Raw genomic sequence first — 19,870 nt, 5'->3', positions numbered from 1 at the left:
TTGTTCCCTGATCAGGGATTGAACCTGGGCCCCTGCATTGGGAGCACTGAGCCTTAACCACTGTGCCACCAGGGAAGTCCGTGGGTTGTTCCTATTTTTGACTGGTATGAATAATGCTGCTATGACCATTCTTGTACAGGTTTTTTGTGGATGTATTTTTTCACTTCTCTTTGGTATATACCTGGAAGTAGAATTGCAGGGTCACAGGATAATTTTATGTTTGACTTTTTAAGGAACTGCCAAACTATTTTCTGGAGAGACTGCACCGTTTTACAATCATATCAACAGTTTATGAAGGTTCCAATTTTTCTTCCATTTTTCTTCACCTGTTATTATCTTCTTTATGTTAGCCGTGCTGGTGGGTGTGAAGTGCCCTCTCTTTGTGGTTGTGATCAGCATTTCCCTAATAACTAATGATGTTGAGCATACTTTCATCTGTTTATTAGCCATTTGTATATCTTCTTTGGAGGAATGCCTATTCAGTCCTTAGCACAATTTTACATTTGGCTGTTTGTCTTTCTCTTGTTGATTTTTTAAAATAAATTTATTTATTTACATATGGCTGCGTTGGGTCTTCATTGCTGTGCGGGCTGTCATTGTGGTGGCTTCTCTTGTTGCAGAGTGTGGGCTCTAGGCACATGGGCTTCAGTAGTGGTGGTGTGCAGGCTCAGTAGTTATGGCTTGCATTCTCAGTAGTTGTGGCACACGGGCTTAGTTGCTCTGCAGCATGTGGAATCTTCCCAGACCAGGGCTTGAATCCATGTCCCCTGCATTGGAAGGTGGATTCTGAACCACTGCACCACGAGGGAATTCCCCCTTTTTGAGTTTTTTTAAAGCTTTTCTTTACTTCATTATGAATCTGTCATCCATTCATTTTTCAAACTGATAACTCAGGGAATCTTTTTCAAAGAAGGCAGTCATGTCCTTTTCAGTGTCTCTCAGTTTTTTAAAGTGTTGGTCACAAAGAGAGTAAGTCATGTTTTTAAAAAAGTGAAGTGGAGATTGTTAATGTGCAGACAGATAAATGAAGAAATTATAAAGCACTATTAATTTTGATCAGATGTGATAGGATCTGGTAAACTGCATTAAATCCCATTAATTCCTATGGGAATCTGATAGAGCAAGGAAGCCAGGACTGCTAAATGTGTCAAACAAATGCTGTTGGTTTCTGGCACACTCCTTCAGCACATTCCCTCACCAGGAATATAAGAAACATCTGTACCTAGTATTGCAAGGTTTTGTGTGTAACATTTAGATTATATGTTTGTTTTACTCTCCCTCAAAATGAATTTGGGCATTCAATGAATTCATAACTGGTTTAACTGGACCGTGAGAATGATTTACATAGCTATCATATGTACCATCTTTTGTAGTAGCAAATGGAGGCTATTAAATATATTCTTAGCTTGATTAAATTACAGGAGAGAGCATCCATGAGACCAGAAATGCCCTTTTGATTTTTTTTCCTCTACATATACTGGGTTTAATGAGTGTAATCTTTCAGTAAGAGCTCTTATGCCTGATTAGTATTAAATGGGAAAAAATAAACAGAATATCTGCAAGAAGTGCCGAAAGAAGGGTAGAGAGAGCATACACAGGCTTTGGTGTCAGACTGGGTTTCAAAATCTACCATTTTCTCCTTCGTTAACCTTGGACAAGCTACCTTAATCTCTCTAAACATTGATCTTCTCATCTGTAAGATGGGATGGATAAAATCTACCTGGTAAGGTTGTTGTAAAGATAAAAGTAAGACAACGTATAAGAAGCATATAAACTAGTGCTCAGTTGATGGTACCTGCTGCATGTTTCGATTTTGATAGTCTTCATCTTATTTAGCTCAATCTTGACAAGACTTTTTGTTAATTTAATTTCGCAGAAGGTAGACAAAGCAAATCTGGATTTCTTTTTTTGAAGAATTAACTTTTTTTTATAATGGTAAAATATGCTTGTGAAGAAAACTTGGGAAATTATTTTGAAAGTTACCTTTAAAAAACTCAAAAATAGAAATCTGTGAACAGAGGCTTGAAATGAGAATGTGGTACAAGGAAAGGAAAATCCCTCAAAAATAAGTAATAGTAATGTTAATTGGAAATTATGAGTAAGAACTGGAGGAGGACTCTTTAAAGACTGATGCATACTACAAAAGAAATTTCTTGCTCTACTCAGATCTAAAAGAGACATTTACAAGAGGCCAGTGGGGAGGATATGATCAAGAGTGACTTTAGAGTATTATCAGAATGAGTCCAAAATGAGATGACGCTTCTAAAGAAAGGAAAACAACAAAAACATTTTTTAAACTGTGAAATAATAGGAAAAAGTAAGTATGGGATTGCTATTTATGTGTAATGATGCTAAAACAGTTGACAATGAAAGCATTATTTCTTACCTTTTATTCACATTTCAGATAAAGAACCTCTTTTGACTTGAAGGATGAAAATGACACTAATAAAAGATAGTCCAAGTTTGGGAATAGTGAAGAGCTCGTAGAAGAGCATAGAGTTATCCCAGAAAAAAATAAACTACATGGTGGTCAGAACTTACGTATGAAATTATCTGTGGTCTTTGAGAAATCTTAGAAAACGAGAGAAATACTGAAAATTGGAGTTGAGTCTTCTGAAAAAGAGAAGAAAGTAGATTTGCAGACCAAAGAGAGATTAGTGACATAGGCAGGATTCTAGAATAGCTGATTAAAAATGGATTTTAAAAATTGTAAACATTTTAGGGACTTCCCTGGCAGTCCAGTGGTTAGGAGTCCATGTGTCCACTGCAGGGGGCACAGGTTCAATTCCTGGTCAGGGAACTGAGATCCCACATGCCACACACGATGTGGCAAAAAAAAAAAAAAAAAAAAAAAAAAAAATTAAATATTTTAAAGAAGGAAGTAATAGTTGCAGAGTGCCCCAATATTCTTTCTAAATAGAGTTGTGAAACTAGTAGTTGAGTGAAATGCTTGGTCTGTGCTGTTCAATATGGTAGTAACTAGACACAGGTTACTTGAAATATGCCTAGTTCAAATTGAGATGTGCTGTAAAGTATAAAATACACATCAGATTATTTAAATGTTGAAATAATATTTTGGATGTAGTGTTAAAATATCTTATTAAAATTAATTTTACCTATTTTCTTTTATTAATGTAGCTTCTAGACTATTTAAAATTGTATATGTGGCTCACATATTTCTCTTGGAAATATATGGGATGGCACTATGCTTTAGACATAGTAATAGTTACTAAGTTAGTTTTGAAGAATTTAAAGTTAAGGTATTGAATATTGAACCAAGGTTATCATAATTTCCTTGTAAACAAAATGGGAAAAAAATGAGGACTTTACATTCTTATAATTAAGTGGACTTATAACTAGTTAAACCCAAAGAATTCTAATGAAAAGAATACATATGTCTAATGGTGGGATGTTCTAGTTGTACTAACCATAATAACAGCAAACAGTAGGAACATGGTATCAATTGGCAGACACTATGCTTTGTCATCTTCTATTCAGCATTTAAAATTTACTTATTTTTTCAAATTAAACTTTTAATTTTGAGATAATTATAGGTTCACATGCAATTGTAAGAAATACTGCAGAGAGATCCAGCATGCCCTTTACCCACTTCCCCCCAGTGGTAACATTTTGCAAAACTTGGTTGGGATACCATATCCCAACGAAGATAGTAACATCAGTACAATCCCGAGATTTTATTAGATTTTCTGTTTTACTTCTACTCATTTGTGTGTGTGTGTGTGCCTCAGTTCTATGGAATTTTATTACACGTGCAGGCTTCTGTATCTGCCACCACAGTCAAGATACAGAACAGTTCCATCACCACAAGGATCCTTCCTCTTGTCCTACCCATCTTTTTGCTCCCCATTCTCTAAACCCTGGCAATGACTAATCTGTTATCCATTTCTATTGGTTTGTCTTTTCAGGAATGTTGTATAAATGGACTCATGCAGTATGTAACCTTTTGAAACGGGCTTTTTTCCCACTCAGCATGTATCAATAGTTCTTTCCTTTTTTTCTTTATTGTGGTAAAATATACGTAACATAGTCTTTTTTTTTTTTTTTTAAGAACTTTTATTGAGATACAGTTAATAGACAATAAACAGCATATATTTAGAGTGTACAATTTGGTATCCCAATCTCCCAATTCATTCCCCCCAATCCTCCCCACTTTCCCCACTTGGTGTCCATATGTTTTTTTCTCTACATCTGTGTCTCTGTTTCTGCCTTGCATTTCCTCTTTCATAGTTGTTAGCATTTGCCTTATGTATTGAGGTGCTCCTATATTGGGTGCATAGATATTTATAATTGTTATCTCCTCTTCTTGGATTGATCCCCTGATCTTTATGTAGTGTCCTTTTTTGTCTCGTAACATTTTTTATTTTTAAAGTCTATTTTATCTGATATGAGTATTGCTACTCCAGCTTTTCCTATCATTTTCAATCCCCTCACTTTCTGTCTGTATGTGTCCCTAGGTCTGAAATGGATCTCTTGTAGACAGCATATATATGGGTCTTGTTTTGGTATCCATTCAGCCAGTCTGTGTCTTCTGGTTGGTGCATTTAGTCCATTTACATTCAAGGTAATTATTGATATGTATGTTCCTATTACCATTTTCTTAATTGTTTTGTTTTTGTTTCTGTAGGTCCTTTTCTTCTCTTATGTTTCTTGCTTAGAGAAGTTCCTTTAGCATTTGTTGTAGGGCTGGTTTGGTGGTGCTGAATTCTCTTAGCTGTTGCTTGTCTATAAAGCTTTTGATTTCTCCATCAAATATGAATGAGATCCTTGCTGGGTAGAGTATTCTTGGTTGTAGGTTCTTCCCTTTCATCACTTGAAATATATCGTGTCAGTCCCTTCTGGCTTGCAGAGTTTCTGCTGAGAAATCAGCTGTTAACCTGATGGGAGTTCCCTTGTATGTTATTTGTTGTTTTTCCCTTATTGCTTTTAATAACTTTTCTCTGTCTTTGATTTTTGTCAGTTTGACTACTATATGTCTTGGCATGTTTCTCCTTGGGTTTGCCCTGCCTGGGACTCTCTGCACTTCCTGGACTTAGGTAGCTATTTCCTTTCCCACGTTAGGGAAGTTTTCAACTATAATGTCTTCCAATATTTTCTCGGGTCCTTTCTCTCTCTCTTCTCCTTCTGGGACCCCTATAATGCAAGTGTTGGTGCGTTTAACATTGTCCCAGAGGTCTCTTAGGCTGTCTTCAGTTCTTTTCATTCTTTTTTCCTTATTCTTTTCCACATCAGTGATTTTCACCATCCTGTCTTCCAGGTCACTTACTTGCCCTTCTGCCTCAGTTAATCTGCTATTGGTTCCTTCTAGTGTATTCTTCATTTCAGTTATTGTGTTGCAGATCTTTGTTTGCTCTTTAATTCTTCTAGGTCTTTGGTAAACTTTTCGATCTTTGCATCCAGTCTTTTCAAAGTGCTGGATCATCTTCACCATCATTATTCTGAATTATTTTTCTGGAAGGGTGCCTATCTCCTCTTCATTTAGTTGTTTTTCTGGGTTTTTATCCTGTTCCTTCATCTGGTACAAAGTTCTCTGCTTTTGCATTTTCTCTATGTTTCTGTGGCTGTGGTTTTCAGTTCCACAGAATGAAATACTGCTGATACTCACATAGTCTTTATTTTAACCATTTGTAAGTGTACAGTTCAAAAACGTTAAATACGTCATCACTATACCTAAAACTTTTTCATCATCCCTCCAAATACTCTACCAGTTAAGCAATAACTTTCCCTTCCCCCATCCCCCTCCACTCTTCTTTCGGTCCCTATGAATTTGCCTGTTCTCCGTACCTCATGTAAGTGTAATCATGCAATATTTTTACCTTCTGTGTCTGGCTTATTTCGTCAAGCATAATGTTCTCAAGGTCTGTTTGTGTTGTAGCATGTATCAGGATTTCAGTGCTTTTTTATAGCCGAATAGTATTTTAGCATTCAGCATTTTTACTGGTAACGTGGATGAACTATTGATGAGTTGCTTTGCAAATCCATATAGCTGGCAATAAGTTGTACAGTTAATGTGCTATTTTTTTCAAAATAGAGATTGAAAATAATTATTAGACTAAAAGGATGGGCTGAATAATCAAGATGTGTTGAACATCAATAAGTGTAAAAATCCACATATGATTCAGAAAATAAATGTTATTGTAGCTAGATGTGATGTGGTTTAACAGCAAATAACATGAAAAATACCCGGGGGGCTTCATTTGGCGGAATGTTCAGTGCGAGTCCACAGTGTGATTTGAGCTCTGTTAATAGAAGTAAAGTGTCCAGAATAAGGACTGTGATTGTTGCAGAGCATTGTGTTCATTTCTGAGTACGTTGTTTTATGGGTGCACATTTAACAATGAGAGGCACTGAAGAGAGAAAGCAGAATGATCTGACAGGACGGTGATAGCCATTCAGTGTTAGAGTAAAAGCTGTCGTGAAATGCCTTGGGAGGTAGTCAGGTCCTTGTCACAAGGTTTGTTCAAGCAGAGACTGGCTAAACACTGGCAAGGGACGCTGTAGAGTATTTTAGTATCTCTAGTTGGGAGTGGAGAGGGTGCTCCATTATACATACTACCTTTGTGGATCCTCAACCTTGAGATTTTGTAATTATAGAACATTATAACATCCTGGGGCTTAAACTTTTAATAATCGTTGTCTCTGGGGGATGAGTTGCAGGGGACTGTCACTTTCCATGTTATGTATTTCTGTATTTAATTTTACTTTCTACAATTAGTATGTATTACTCCATTTTTAAAAAAGCAAGGAAAGTCATAAATGTTCTTGTTTCACAAATCAACACAATTTAAAACAAATTTTTAAAATTTCAAATATAACAGTAAATTAATATAAGCATTTTTAGTGTTTAAAACCCTTTGTGTGTGTACACATGGAGGTTGGGTACATGATCTTTTTTTTTTTTTTTTTGGGAGAGTGCTTTGCTTAATGCTTGCCTTTGTTCCTTTTAGGAATTTTCTGCATGGTGACAGTGAAAGTTGGTTGGGCTTTGGCAGATCGTTCTGCATGCTCAGATTTACCTCCAACCTCAGGTCTGATTATTAGATAACTAAATAGTAAGATTCTGACTCATTTCTGTGATTCATTTTCTCCCCCATTGACTCTGCTGCCTAGTACCCCTGTGCTTGTAAAGGCTGTTAGTTCTAAAATGAAGTGAGAGGAATTCTCTTAGCATTCTCTTAGGAAAATATTTCCTTCTAACCCAGACATCTTTTGTTTTCCCTCAGATGATTCTGTTTCATCCCCTGGAGACCAAGGGTTGGCCCTTTATTCTGGTTGGGAAAGAAGGATTATGACCAACATTTACCTCCTGGAGATGTTTAGGAGCAATGTTGCTAAGCTGCCTTAGTAAACAGGTTGTAAATGAAACTTCTGAGCCACACCTCCTCCCCTCATTATTATCTTAGTAAATTTTAGCTTTGGATTTTAATGGTTTAAATGCTGCAGTTCTCTCATGTATTTTAAAATCTGTCACATTTGTCAGGGAAGAGATTTATTACCACACTCCTTTGCCTTATCTTAACAGTACCCTCTTGATGATTGTTAAGTCAAGAATTTAGCAGTGAAGTGGTGGATGACCTTGGACATTGTTGCTTGATGTCAGCATGAAGTTGTTTGGTGTTAGAAACCGTAGTACAAGGAGAAATGGTTCTGCTAGCATTTGATCAAAGTGCTTTCAGAAAGTTTCTGTAAGAACCTATTTAAAATTCACTACAAGGTTATGTAAAGCTTCTTAATCTTGTTAGTGAAGCATACAGGGCATATGACTTGTGGCTTAAACTCTAAATGGCTACAAACATTTTTCTTGAAAATAACTTGCTTTTTCCAAACTTCAGGAATTCTTCATTTGGTATCATAATAGTGAAAAGTGCAAATGAAAAGTCTGGCTTTCCAGTCATGATTTGAGTCTCAGACATGTTAAGGAGTAACTGTGTCTTGGAAATAAGAAAGCAAAAGCGTGATCACTAATGTAATAGTAGGAACTTTCTGTTAGAGCAGGATAGGAACAAAAGTGGTAAAACAGATGAGCAGATACCTCAGTTCAAGAAATACTTATTCAAGAAAAATACTTAATCAAGAAAAAGCTAACTTATTCTGTATCTTCCATGTAAAAGACCCACATTGCTAGGCCATGGCTCCAGACCTCAAATAGCATGTAACCTAATTGTAAGAGGTTTTATCATTTAAAGCTTAAAAGAAGGGGATAAGGGAAGCAACCCTATGTGAATTCCACAGTAGGAAAGTTGGCAGTGTTTCCCCCTTTTCTGCTTCTTAACTTTTTATCTGATTTTCAAGAGTGGGCAGTCCCTGGATATAGGCTCCAGGTGCAACAAGCTGTTGATTACATCCCTAAAATTTCCTTATCATTCTCCTACTTGTAAGTTGGCATGGGGGTAGGGATAAGTGGTGGTATAGATGGGGGTTATCTGTAGGTACAGTTGCTGCTTTAGTAGTCGTGAGGACTTGCAGGCTTCTGGGAGTCAGTACAGCTAAAGAAATCCTGTAATAATTTAAAAGCATGAGAAAACTTAGACTAGAAATGGGGACAAAGTTATAGTCTGTTATAAATAAAAGCACTGGAGAGCTTTCTAGCTCTGTTAATGGAATAAATCTTACAATTATAGTAATCAAAAGTTTTTCTTTTTTTTTTTAATTTTAATTTTATTTATTTAAGTTTTTCTGGGGAAGATAAACGGGAGGAAAGGAGTAAAGTTTTATGAGTAAGTGTCCTGGGGGCACTGAGGAATTCCTCCCACTCATCCTTCCCTTAGTTATTTATATGTTCAACAAATCAAAAATAGCCTCATGGAGGGGGGAATAGCACCAGTCATATATATAGTAATAAAATAGTGTGTACCCTGCGTACCAGATTTAGCTTTCAGACTGAGCAAACATTAGAAAAGCCTCTGCTTTTTCCTTAGGTTTGTGCTGTTTTAGGTAAATGGAACAATAAGACAAAGCCTTTCTAGAAAGTTTATCCTAAGCAAGGAAATGTGGATTTTTAGTTGTCTTGAAAAAGGAAATGTTGAGTACTGATAGCCACAGTGTTGACATCCTAGCTTCATATTTCAGTAGTTCAGGGTTATAAATAACGGAACATAAGGAAGTGTTATGTGAAACTGGTAATTTCTTATCTGTGGAAATTCTGTATTTGGTACAGTTTTTAATAGTCACCCTTCTGCTGAAACTCTTCTGCCTGTTGCCTGGAGAATAAAGCTTAAAATTTGTGAGCTTTGGTTTTGAAAGTCCTTCATGGTTTGAACCTGATCTAACCTTCCAGGTTCTTCTTTTTTCTTCTCTCCCTTTAGCAACCTAGGTTTTTGCTGTGCTAGATTCCTGAGACATGCCTTGTGGTTCTGTCTTTGTTCATGTCCTCTTTTATGTCAGATGTCCCCCGACCCTATCTCCTGGTCAAAATGCTGTTCATTCTTCAAGGCCCCAGCTCTTTATTCAAGGCCCCAGTAATTTATCCTGTTATTAGAACACCCCCTCATTATTATATTCAGCTAGAGACAAAAGTATGGTTGGATATGTACTAGAAGGCCAGTAATATGTGCATTTAGTATAAATACTTAGGCTTAAATGTTGTGCCACAGTGATATGCTGCTCATAGTAGAGGCACAGGAAATTGTTTAAATTACTGAAGTTGGAACTATAAATTGAAATGTCTAGGAATAACTTTCCTTAAATTTTTTTTGACTGCTAGTGGCTAGTTGCCAAAAAAGAAAAGGCTGGAATGATGACTATATATTGAAGTCCATATTCAGATTTGAGATAGACCATTCCCTTTTATACACTTTAAAAATAACATTTGAGATTATGCTTAGCATAATTTGAATCTTGTTAAATTATATTGTGTCAAATAGGGTTTTTAAAAATCTGAAGTGTTGGGAATTGGAAAGGTGGTAAGTCAGACTGTGTGTGTGTGTGTGCGCGCGCGCGCGCGTGTTCTCTTTGAATTCTAGCTAAAAAGTGTTACTTTCAGTTCTAAACAAATTTAGCATTTTAATAGCCTTCTTTGCAGGATTCCTTCAGGCTGCTTTATTTATGAAATAGAGGAAAATTTTCCATTTTAAAGAAAGCCAACTTCTTATGCTCCTGTAGTCTGTAGACTTTTTGTGGGAGTAGGGGTTAGGGCAGGGGCGGGTGTGCTTATTCAGCCTCTTTCCTCTTAAAGTAGGCTTGGTATATGAAGTTAACCAGTGAAGAAAATTAAGATTTTTATTGTTGCTCTGCTTTGAACCTGTCAGGCAGTATTTTTTTCACCTTGCTGTATTTTCATTAATAATAGCTCTCTTGCTTACTGTTCTCTAGCCAGCTGGAAAAGTGTGCTGTCTCTCATCATGATTTTTTCCCTTCTAGTGTGAAGCTTTCTCTATGTTACCTCAAACTAGGAAGCTCCATAGTTCATGGCTAATCATAACAGTGCAATGTCAAAATTTCTTATTAGGAATGATTTTCCTAAAACAAAACTTCTTATTTATCTGTATTCTTGGAGTTTCTTGAACAACCAAACTTCAGAAGTGTGATTTTTTAGTTCTGCGTTTCTTTCTGACTTCTGACACCTTTCTGTATTCATATCCTACGTGTTATTTGTTTTCTTGATTTCTGGCATCGATTCCAGCAAGGTCATAAAAGCTGGTGTAATACAAGGGTGAGTTCAAACCAGCAGGTACTGTGAGTCATTTGCTCCTTTGCCCAGACAGCTAGTGTGCAGCTAAGTGTGGTCGTATCTCTTAATGAACTGTCAGGACAGATACTTTAATCTGGTTGTGGCGGTGGGGAGATGATGAGAGCATGGTTCTGAGAGAGAAGGGTTTCTAAATCTAATAGGCAAAGACTTACTGGATGTGTAAAAAGTTTCTAGCTATATTTGGCAAAATATGAGCTGATCTAGCATATTTCAATAGTTGTTAATAAAATATTAATGCATGTATTCATATATTTAATTATAAACACAATTAACTATCTTTTTCCCCCTCAGATACAACAGTTAATGAATTCAATAATCGAACTCGGGAGAGCAGCATTTAACTGGTCTGTTTGATTAACCTTCTTGTTTCCACTTGTTTCTGTTATTTCTGTGTACTGTGTCCATCTTTGTCATCATAAGGGTTTCTTCAGACTTGCAGTTCTATTTAATTTATATTCTGTTGCATTACCATTGTTCCTTAGAGGTTTTCTGAATTTTTGTATTCATTTCAGCCACTTTTTAGACTTCTAGGCCTTTGATTAAGTAAATAGTGCTCAGAAATGAACACAGCTCTTATAGTCACAACCTACTGGTCACCACTGGTCAGTGTTTTTATTTATAAATTAATAACCATCAATTTTATGTGTACATTGAGTGCTTGCCTATTCACTGACTAAAGTCGCTGTGTGAAAACTGTAGCTAGTAGGGTTCATGTAGGATACAGTGGAAGACAAAGCAGACATATGTCTTGCCCAATAACTTCCACATATATGGGTATGACTAATAATGGAGAGCCGTTAATTATAAAAGGAATGTGTTGGCCATGGGCAGGACTATGAATAATTTTCAGGGAATGATTTTACCTGTTGAAGGAGATAGAAAGCACCAGATAATCTGCGTTAGGAAAGGTCTTTCTCCTGAGGATGGACTTATGGCAGCTTGCTTTTTGGACAACTGAGCTGATTTTTAGGGGGTGCAAAGCTATAAATACTACTGGGAATATTATTCAAGGCAGGAAGTCAGGAAAAGGGGGGAAACAAGTGGCTTTGGTATCAAATGTATACATGTGTGAGTGGCGGCGGGGAGGGGGTGTGGAGGTGGGGATGGTAGGAGAGAAGTGTGAGTGTGAGAATGAGCTACTTGGTCACCACATTATGTTTTACAGCCTTGCCTGCAGATTAGCTGTCTACAGAAAGATTTCCCGATCCCCTTTAATATAAACATCTTTATGAGGGGGAGATGGTAAACTTATCCATAATTCATTCCTTTATTCATTCAGCAAATATTTACACTTAGTACCTTCTGTATATTAGGCACTGCTCTTTCATTGGAAGCTTTTCTTTTTTTGTACTTGTTCATTTAAGGTGCTATATAAGTCATACTTCAACTTAGAAGCGTGCAGTATAAGCTTTATGACATAAATTAGTTTATTATGAACTTACAGGCAAATGAAAGAAACTTTAACAAAAAAGATTGATTTTGCATTATCACCTAGAAGGGTAGATTCTCTTATTGGAAGACTAGCTGTGAAGAAACCATAAAGGATTAGTATATGCGTGATAGAGTTTGAGACAGCTAATTATACTTGAAAATAACCTTTGTTCTGTATAGTAGCCATACTTCTACTTGAAGTTCTCTTGGTCTGTGATGGCAGCTGATTCTGAGATGCTGAGCAAGATACTGTTCTATGGTATAATTAAACTCTGGGGATCTTTGCAGTAATCCAGCCATTTGTTTTTTGTAGGTTATGCTGTAACTCATCTTTTTCACATCCTCCCTTTGACAGTTTTATATATATTATTTTTTTGTTATTTGAAAATTACTTTAACCCAATTCCTTTTAAACCTACCCTTAATATAGGAAATATTTTCTATATATTTTATAAATTTTGTTTTTGTATTATGTAATAACTATCTTTTGGTTTCCTTCTTCCTATCCTAGATCTAAATAAAGCAGGGTGTTTGTTTTAGATGGTTAACATTAGCAGTAATATGATGGTCTTACTTCGTGACAGGCTGAGTGCAGACTTGATCAATGGACTGATTTAATTTTGCCAACTAGCTCTTTAAATCCAGAAGAGTTTGGTGAGGAGGAGAAAATACTAGAATTTTTGGCTGACTGGTCACAACTTTGAGACAGAATGTAAAACTGCAAGGTGGTTGTTCAAAGTCACAGGCCCCCTCTCCCTTCTTAAAAACATCTGGTTCATACTAGATTTCTTTGAGCTACAGGACAGATTTCTTTCTGCCAGACTTGTTCCTGAGTTTTATTGGAGAGTATTGCAAGAATGTTCAGATAGACCTCAGGGTCTGCAGGTGTCCCCAAATCACTAGTTGAGATTTCATATTTTCTTTTAGGCATTGGGCATTTGGTTTAAGAGATTTCTCTCCTTAAAGTGACCTGCCCTCTTCTTTTGAATTTGCGTAATAAGATCTGCAAATAAGTATTTCATACTAATATTATAAAATTGCTTATGTGGTTAGTCTACATGAGTTAAATATATATATATATTTGAAAAGCTTATGGACAAGTTAAAACAGTTTAATTCTATTTTTTAAGCAAGCAGGTTTGTATCTAAAGGCTCAAATTCTGTTTACCTAAAGGTATACCTAGTTTTTCTTCCAATGGAGCAAATACTATTTTATACATAAACAGCTACCATAGTATGTTACTTTTTATAACAAGGACTTGGCAAACACAGATATTTTGTAAAACAGAGTATCCTCACACTACAACTTTTTCAGTGAGAGCCTTTTTGCTTATTTTAAAGTTGTTTTTTTGTTTGTTTCTTTTTGTTTTTTACTGTACCATGTACCATAATATTTTACATAGCCAGAATTTCTCACCATAGTCTCAGTATCTCAGTGAATAGTTATTAAATTTTTAAAAAATTGTTACAACATACATATTAAAAAAATTACCATTTTAACTATATTTAATTGTACAGTTCAGTGACATTAAATACATTGACATTGTTGTGAATCATCTCCACTATCTATCTGCAGTACTTTTTCATCATGCCATGAGTAGCTATTTTTAATGTTTCTAGTGGAAGGGCATCCCACCTGGTTCTGCCTATATTTTGTTTCCTTGCATCAGGTTTTTCTTTGCATATTTCCATCTTCTTGTTTATTCATTCAGCAAATATTTATTGAGCACCTTCTGTGTATGTAGTAGGGCATGGAACCTAGTGGTGTAACCGTTAGCTATAATAGTCAAATACAGGACTGAAGCCAGTCACACTAGCGTTTCTGAAGTTTTTCAAACATCAAAAAGAAGCCTCCATAAAATAGTTGAATATGGCCAGACTTTAAAGGAAAAAAAATGCTTAAAAGGAAAAAATACTTGAGCAGAAGCTCCAAGTCATATCACATACCTGGAGAACCCAAAAGATTTCTTGTGATTGTAAGAAAACAAAACAAAACTTTTGTACAGTAGATTTTTAGTTAACTTTAAGTGTCAAAGAGGCATAAATGTCACATGTTATCTATATAAATATTACCTACCTTTTAAAATTGGATAAATTTTATTTATCGAAGCTCTGTCTGTCCTAAGCAGTAATTATAAAGTCCATTATTTTTAGGTCTCCTGTTTGTTCTAGGATATGTAAGAAGATTCAGTGTTTGAAGTATCTGAAATTGCCTCCAAACAGAGATTATACTAGCTGCTTTGTGTTTGGAGGTTTTATGCTGTTTTTATGATTGTAATATCAGGAGCCATCTGAAACTAATGCAAATTTGTTATAATTGCTACCATGTAAGGTAAGCCAGGATACAGGAGAAAGAATTTATTTGGTTCTTCTAATACCAATTTTGAGATATCAAGACTTGTCAGTATGTAGGGGATTGGGCAGGGCCTGATTTATTATCTCTTACTTAGACGTTTAGTAAATACTTCATGGTAGGTTGCGAAGCATGAAGTTACTCTATTTGAAGTTTGGAAATAAAAAGGGAATTCTGAACCCAACATTGATTTAGACCTTCTCAGCCTAAATCTGGAGATGTGACCAAAAGCAGCTAAAAATATAAACTTAAAAAAAAAAAAGGAAAAGTTTAGGAGGAGATGCAGGACAAAGTGTTATGGAGTAATGGTTTGAGCTTATTTTTGTTTGAACTCAGGTTGCCTCCTATTCACTGCATTTAGTCTATGTACAGGGCCCAGGTTTTGCTTCTTCATCTTGTACTGCACTTCTCTGTAGACGTGGGTTTCCTAAGCTGCTATTATGGTCTTAAATCTATGGTTGGTTGCTTTGAGATATTTCAGAGATTGCACAGTGCCTAGACAAATAGTTAAGAATACTTCTTGAACCAACAATTAAAAAAAAAAAAAAAAGAACCAAAAAAGTGAGGAGCATTACATTTAAAAAATATTCCAAGTTTTGCTTTGGTTTTCATTTTCTTCTTTTTAAAATCTGTTAAGGAGAGTATAGTGCTTGTTGCTATAGAGTAACAAGGACTGTTCTTGTTAGAGATAATTTTGTTGCTTTGGAACTTTTAGTGCAATTGCAAAGACTTTATTATGCCCGCTCTTGTTATTATGAAAACTATTATGGAAATACATCAAAACATAGTCTATTATAGGACTGCTCAATAGAAATATAATGCAGCCATCTATGTAATTTAAAACTTTGTAGTAGCCACATTAGAAAAGGTAAAAAGAAACAGGTGAAAAAAATTGAGTTATTTTACATTTTTTTGGTACTAAATCCTCAAAATCTTACCATACATCTCAATTATCATGTGACTAATGGCTGTTGTAACACCCAGTGTAGATCTATTCTCTTTATCTCATCAGACCTATTACGAAGGAATGATAGCAAGTATTAACTTTTTCCTGTCCAGTGACTTTTCCAAAGGGTGGATGACAAGAAGGAGGTATAAGGAGTCTGGGTAGTTCATTCCCTGAGAAAGTAAGTTCATTGTTTTAGATAGACTTTAAAAGAAAGACATCCTGGTCCATGTTTGTTATAGTCTCAAGAAATAATTGTAATTTGAAACCTATCCTTTGATAATGATAGCATAGAAACAGAGGTAAACTTTCCATCTGGAGATATGGCATATTAGAGTCATATCTAATTTAGCTTCCTTAGAATTTGGCAGATAGCATCCTAAATTGGAATAAAAAGCACTGATCTTGGATAAAGAAGGTGTGGTATATAAACACAATGGAATATTACTCAACCATAAAGAAGAATGAAATTTTACCATTTGGAACAATATGGATGGACCTGGAGGGAATTATGTTTAGAAAAATAAGTCACACAGGGAAGAACAAATACTGTATGTTTTCACTTCTATATGGTATCTAAAAATTAAAACAAAGGAACAAAACAAAAACAGATTCAGAGAACAAGGTAGTGGTTAACAGAGGGAAGAGGGATGGGGGAAGGATAAAATAGGTAAAGGGGAGTAAGAGGTAAAAACTACTAGGTATAAAATAAATTGCAAGGATGTAACGTACAGAACTGAGAATATAGTCAATATTTTATAATAACTTTGTTGTATGGAGTAGAATCTATAAAAATATCAAATTACTGTGTTGTACACCTGAAACTCATATAAAAGTGTGAGTCAACTATACTTCAATTAAAAAAAAAAGCACCAGCCTCTCTACACTATTAAATGGCTTTAAAATTAGAATGGAGACATGGATAGACATTTTAAATGCGTGATTTGTTTTTCTTCAGTATGGCTGATTGGAGAGTTTCTCCTAAGGTATTAATCCTAAAGGTTTGGATTAAGTAGAGTTTCAGATTATTTATAGAATCCCAAGAAGAGACTTTTATTAGCTTTAATTGACAAAATAAGTAAGCACAACACATTAGATTAATTAAATTCATTTTTCCTGCCTTTAAAAAAAAAACCTAGTACAAAGGCTTCACTTTGTAGGACTGCTTTCTATGTCTTGGTGATAGGTAAGGATTGTGAGTTAGGCTTCTGCAGGGAAATAGGTTAAGGGTAGAATGGCCATATAATTCATTGTCTAAACCTCAGCACCTTTAGGGTGAAAGAAGGTGCTGTTAATACTTACGTCAGGATAGCAGGTGTTAAACCAGGGCTGTCCCAGGCAGAGTGGGACACATGGTCACCTGAGTTAAAGGGCACTGTTGTAGCTTTGCTGCCTTCTCTTTAGGCAATCCTAGTAGGCTGTGGAAAGTGAATTCATGGAAGTTTTCACCATTAATGTCCTGATCTGTTGGTGGGGTCTCCTTCATCTCAGGATTTAGATAACTTTTTATTCGGGGAACACTGAAATTGAGAAGTTGAATGAGAAGGAAAAGATAAAGAATTTTAATGTAACAGACTGGCAATGTCTCCCATCCCTGCAAGAAAGTTTTACAGGCATGAAATCATTGTGACAGAAAAATGTTTCCCTTTAATTGTGCAAAGTTATTGTCTTTAAATTCTAAATTAACCTCACAAAACAAGTACAAAAAGATGAGCACTTTCTTCATAAGAAAATTTTGTTGTGAGACGTTAATTATATGATTTTTATTGTTCAGTGTCCTTATTTAGGCTTTTTGTTAACCATCTTTGAGGGAGATGTCATAGTATTTTTATGTGATTGGCCATCTAACTGCATGATCTGGTGGCCTTTTAAATTATGTATAAAAGGTATATGATACATGGTGTCATAAATCTCAGATATACATCTCTCTGGAGGAGATCTTGATTTTTTTCAGACTTTTAAAGTTTATATATGATAAAATTGGCTTTTTTTGGGTGTACGTTTATGTGAAGTTTATATGCATGGAGATTTGTGTAACCACCTCATCAGTCAGAATACAAAACAGTTTCATCACCTCTAAAATTCTCTTGTGCTCTCTATTATACTCAAACCCTCCTCTCATCCCTAACCCCTGGCAACCTTTGATCTGTTTTCTTTTCCTATACTTTTGCCTTTTGCAGATTTTCATATAAATGCAATAAAATAGTTTGTAACATTTGGAGATTGGCTTCTTTTACTCAGCATAATGCCTTTGAGATTCATCCATGTTGTTCCAGTGGTTCCAACAACATGTTCCATATTGTTACAACGATTTGTTCCTTTTTATTGCTGAATAGTATTTCATTGTATGGATGTACCACAGTTTGTCTTCCATTTTTGTGTACCATATCTTTTTCTCCTCTGATGACATGGATGTTATACTTTTTGGCGTTGTCCCACAGATTCCTGAGGCTCTTACGTCCTGTGAGGACACTGTTATTCACCCCTCAGTGTCATTCATCCAGCAGGCAATTTTGAACATGGTTGTCTGTTCTCCTATCAGTAGTCATGTGGCTGTTTCCAGGTTTTTTTCCTAATAAGAATGTGGCTGTGGATATTATTGTGCACGTCTCCTTGGGTACATATGCCAGGCTTTCTCTGTGGTTTGCCTGTGATTTAGATTGCTGGGATATAGGGTTTACATATTTTTCTTTACAGATGCTGCCCAAAGTGATCATACCAATTTACTTTTTTCACCAGCAGTGTTTAAGAGCTTACATTGTTCCTTTTCAACACTTGTTGTCAGGCTTTTTATTTTTTGGCCTATATGATGGATATGAAATGGAATCTTAAAGTCTTTTAAATCATTTTCCTGATTATGGGTGAGGTTGAGTATTTTAAAAATATTGTTAGCTATTCATGTTTTTCCTACTGTGAGTTGCCCATTTACACCTTTAATCCATTTTTTATTTAAAATCATCTCTCAGGTCAATTTAAAATGTTTTCTATGTAATTACACTGTTTTAAATATCATTACATCAGAAAAAACCCTTTTAATGGCCTCTGATATGAAATCAGTGGTCCTTAGTTTGTCTTTTCAGATCTTCTGCTTCAGAAATCATTACTTGGAGCTTCCAGGTTGGTGAACATGTAGAGATGCAGGGGAAATGGTCCGCCTGGAGAGGCCCTCCTTCCCACATACTTTGCCCTATGCATCTCTTCCATCTGGCTGTTCCTGAGTTTCTGACTCTCCAGGTAGATAGTGTCAGAATTAAGTTGAATTCTCAGACACCCTGCTGCTGTTCAAGAATTGCTTCGTGGTGGTGTGGGGAAACCCTCCATGCACATATGCTGGAATTGAGTCCAGGAACCCAAAATAGTCGTTATGTGTCAGGAAAGGGAGAATGGCACAGGAGAACAATCCCAGATGAGATTTGGAGCAGTGCTCATCTGTGAAGCATCAGAGTCAGCCAGCCAGCTCCTCAGAAACCCAAACACAGTTTTCATGAAAGCAAGAAAAATTAAAGTGAATAGACTACACCTTGAAGAGTTTTAAAATTTAAATTTGACTTTAAAAGGCTTTTAAATACATTTCATATTAATTATGGCCACAGGAGCGCTGATCTTCTATCAGGTGCAAATCTTCAATAACAACCTCTGTGTTAAAACCTCTGTGTTTAACTTTAAACATATGTCTAGTTTAAAAAAACAAAACAAAAACATTGCTCATTTTTTGCCTTCTGAAAATCTGTACAGTTTTGCTATATTTTATGAACTATATTCTCTGTATAAATTCAAATTGGTGATACATTTCAGCAGCTGAAACATTTCAGCAGCTGAAACATATTTAATGTTTTAAAACCAAATCAGCAATTACTTCAGTTGTAGACCTCAGGTGTAGATGAGCAGCCATTTTAAACTTGTGGTATACCATATCAATGTTGCCGTACATTATTAGCAAAATATTATACCAGTGACATGTTTATACACTATTTAGCACATGAGTATTTAATTTTGGAATATGATTTTACAACTACTCTTGTGTTTCTGGCTTCTACCTAAGTCATCTTTTTTTAAAAAATTTATTTATGTATGTATTGGCTGTGTTGGGTATTGTTGCTGCTTGCAGGCTTTCTCTAGCTGTGGAGAGTGGGGGCTACTCTTCATTGCAGTGTGCGGGCTTCTCATTGCGGAGGCTTCTCTTGTTGTGGAGCATGGGCTCTAGGCACTTGGGCTTCAGTAATTGTGGCACAAGGGCTCAGTAGTTGTGGCTCATGTGCTCCAGAGCACAGGCTCAGTAGTTGTGGTACACAGGCTTATTTGTTCCACATCATGTGGGATCTTCCTGGACCAGGGCTTGAACCCATGTCCCCTGCATTGTCAAGTGGATTCTTAACCACTAGCGCCACCAGGGAAGTCCCCTAAGTCGTCTTTTAAAGTCATTTGAGGTGGTCG

General features: G+C 35.9%; 1 protein-coding gene across 8 annotated transcripts in view; it reads left to right on the top strand.

Moving 5' to 3' along the window:
• The window catches only part of MCU (mitochondrial calcium uniporter), a 188,238-nt gene that overhangs the window by 33,996 nt on the left and 134,372 nt on the right, over positions 1-19,870 (top strand). Inside the window, exon 3 of one of the 8 annotated variants that reach the window (XM_057734640.1) lies at positions 11,000-11,052. The exons of the other annotated variants lie outside the window; for them this stretch is intronic. Within the exon in view, the coding sequence (XP_057590623.1) occupies positions 11,000-11,052 (53 nt within the window). The remainder of the gene's footprint in view (positions 1-10,999; positions 11,053-19,870) is intronic. 8 annotated transcript variants of the gene reach the window in all.

Source organism: Hippopotamus amphibius, chromosome 5 (assembly GCF_030028045.1).
Source record: "Hippopotamus amphibius kiboko isolate mHipAmp2 chromosome 5, mHipAmp2.hap2, whole genome shotgun sequence".
In the NCBI taxonomy this organism is placed as follows: Eukaryota; Metazoa; Chordata; class Mammalia; order Artiodactyla; family Hippopotamidae; genus Hippopotamus; species Hippopotamus amphibius.
This window is presented reverse-complemented; position numbering and strand designations above follow the sequence as displayed.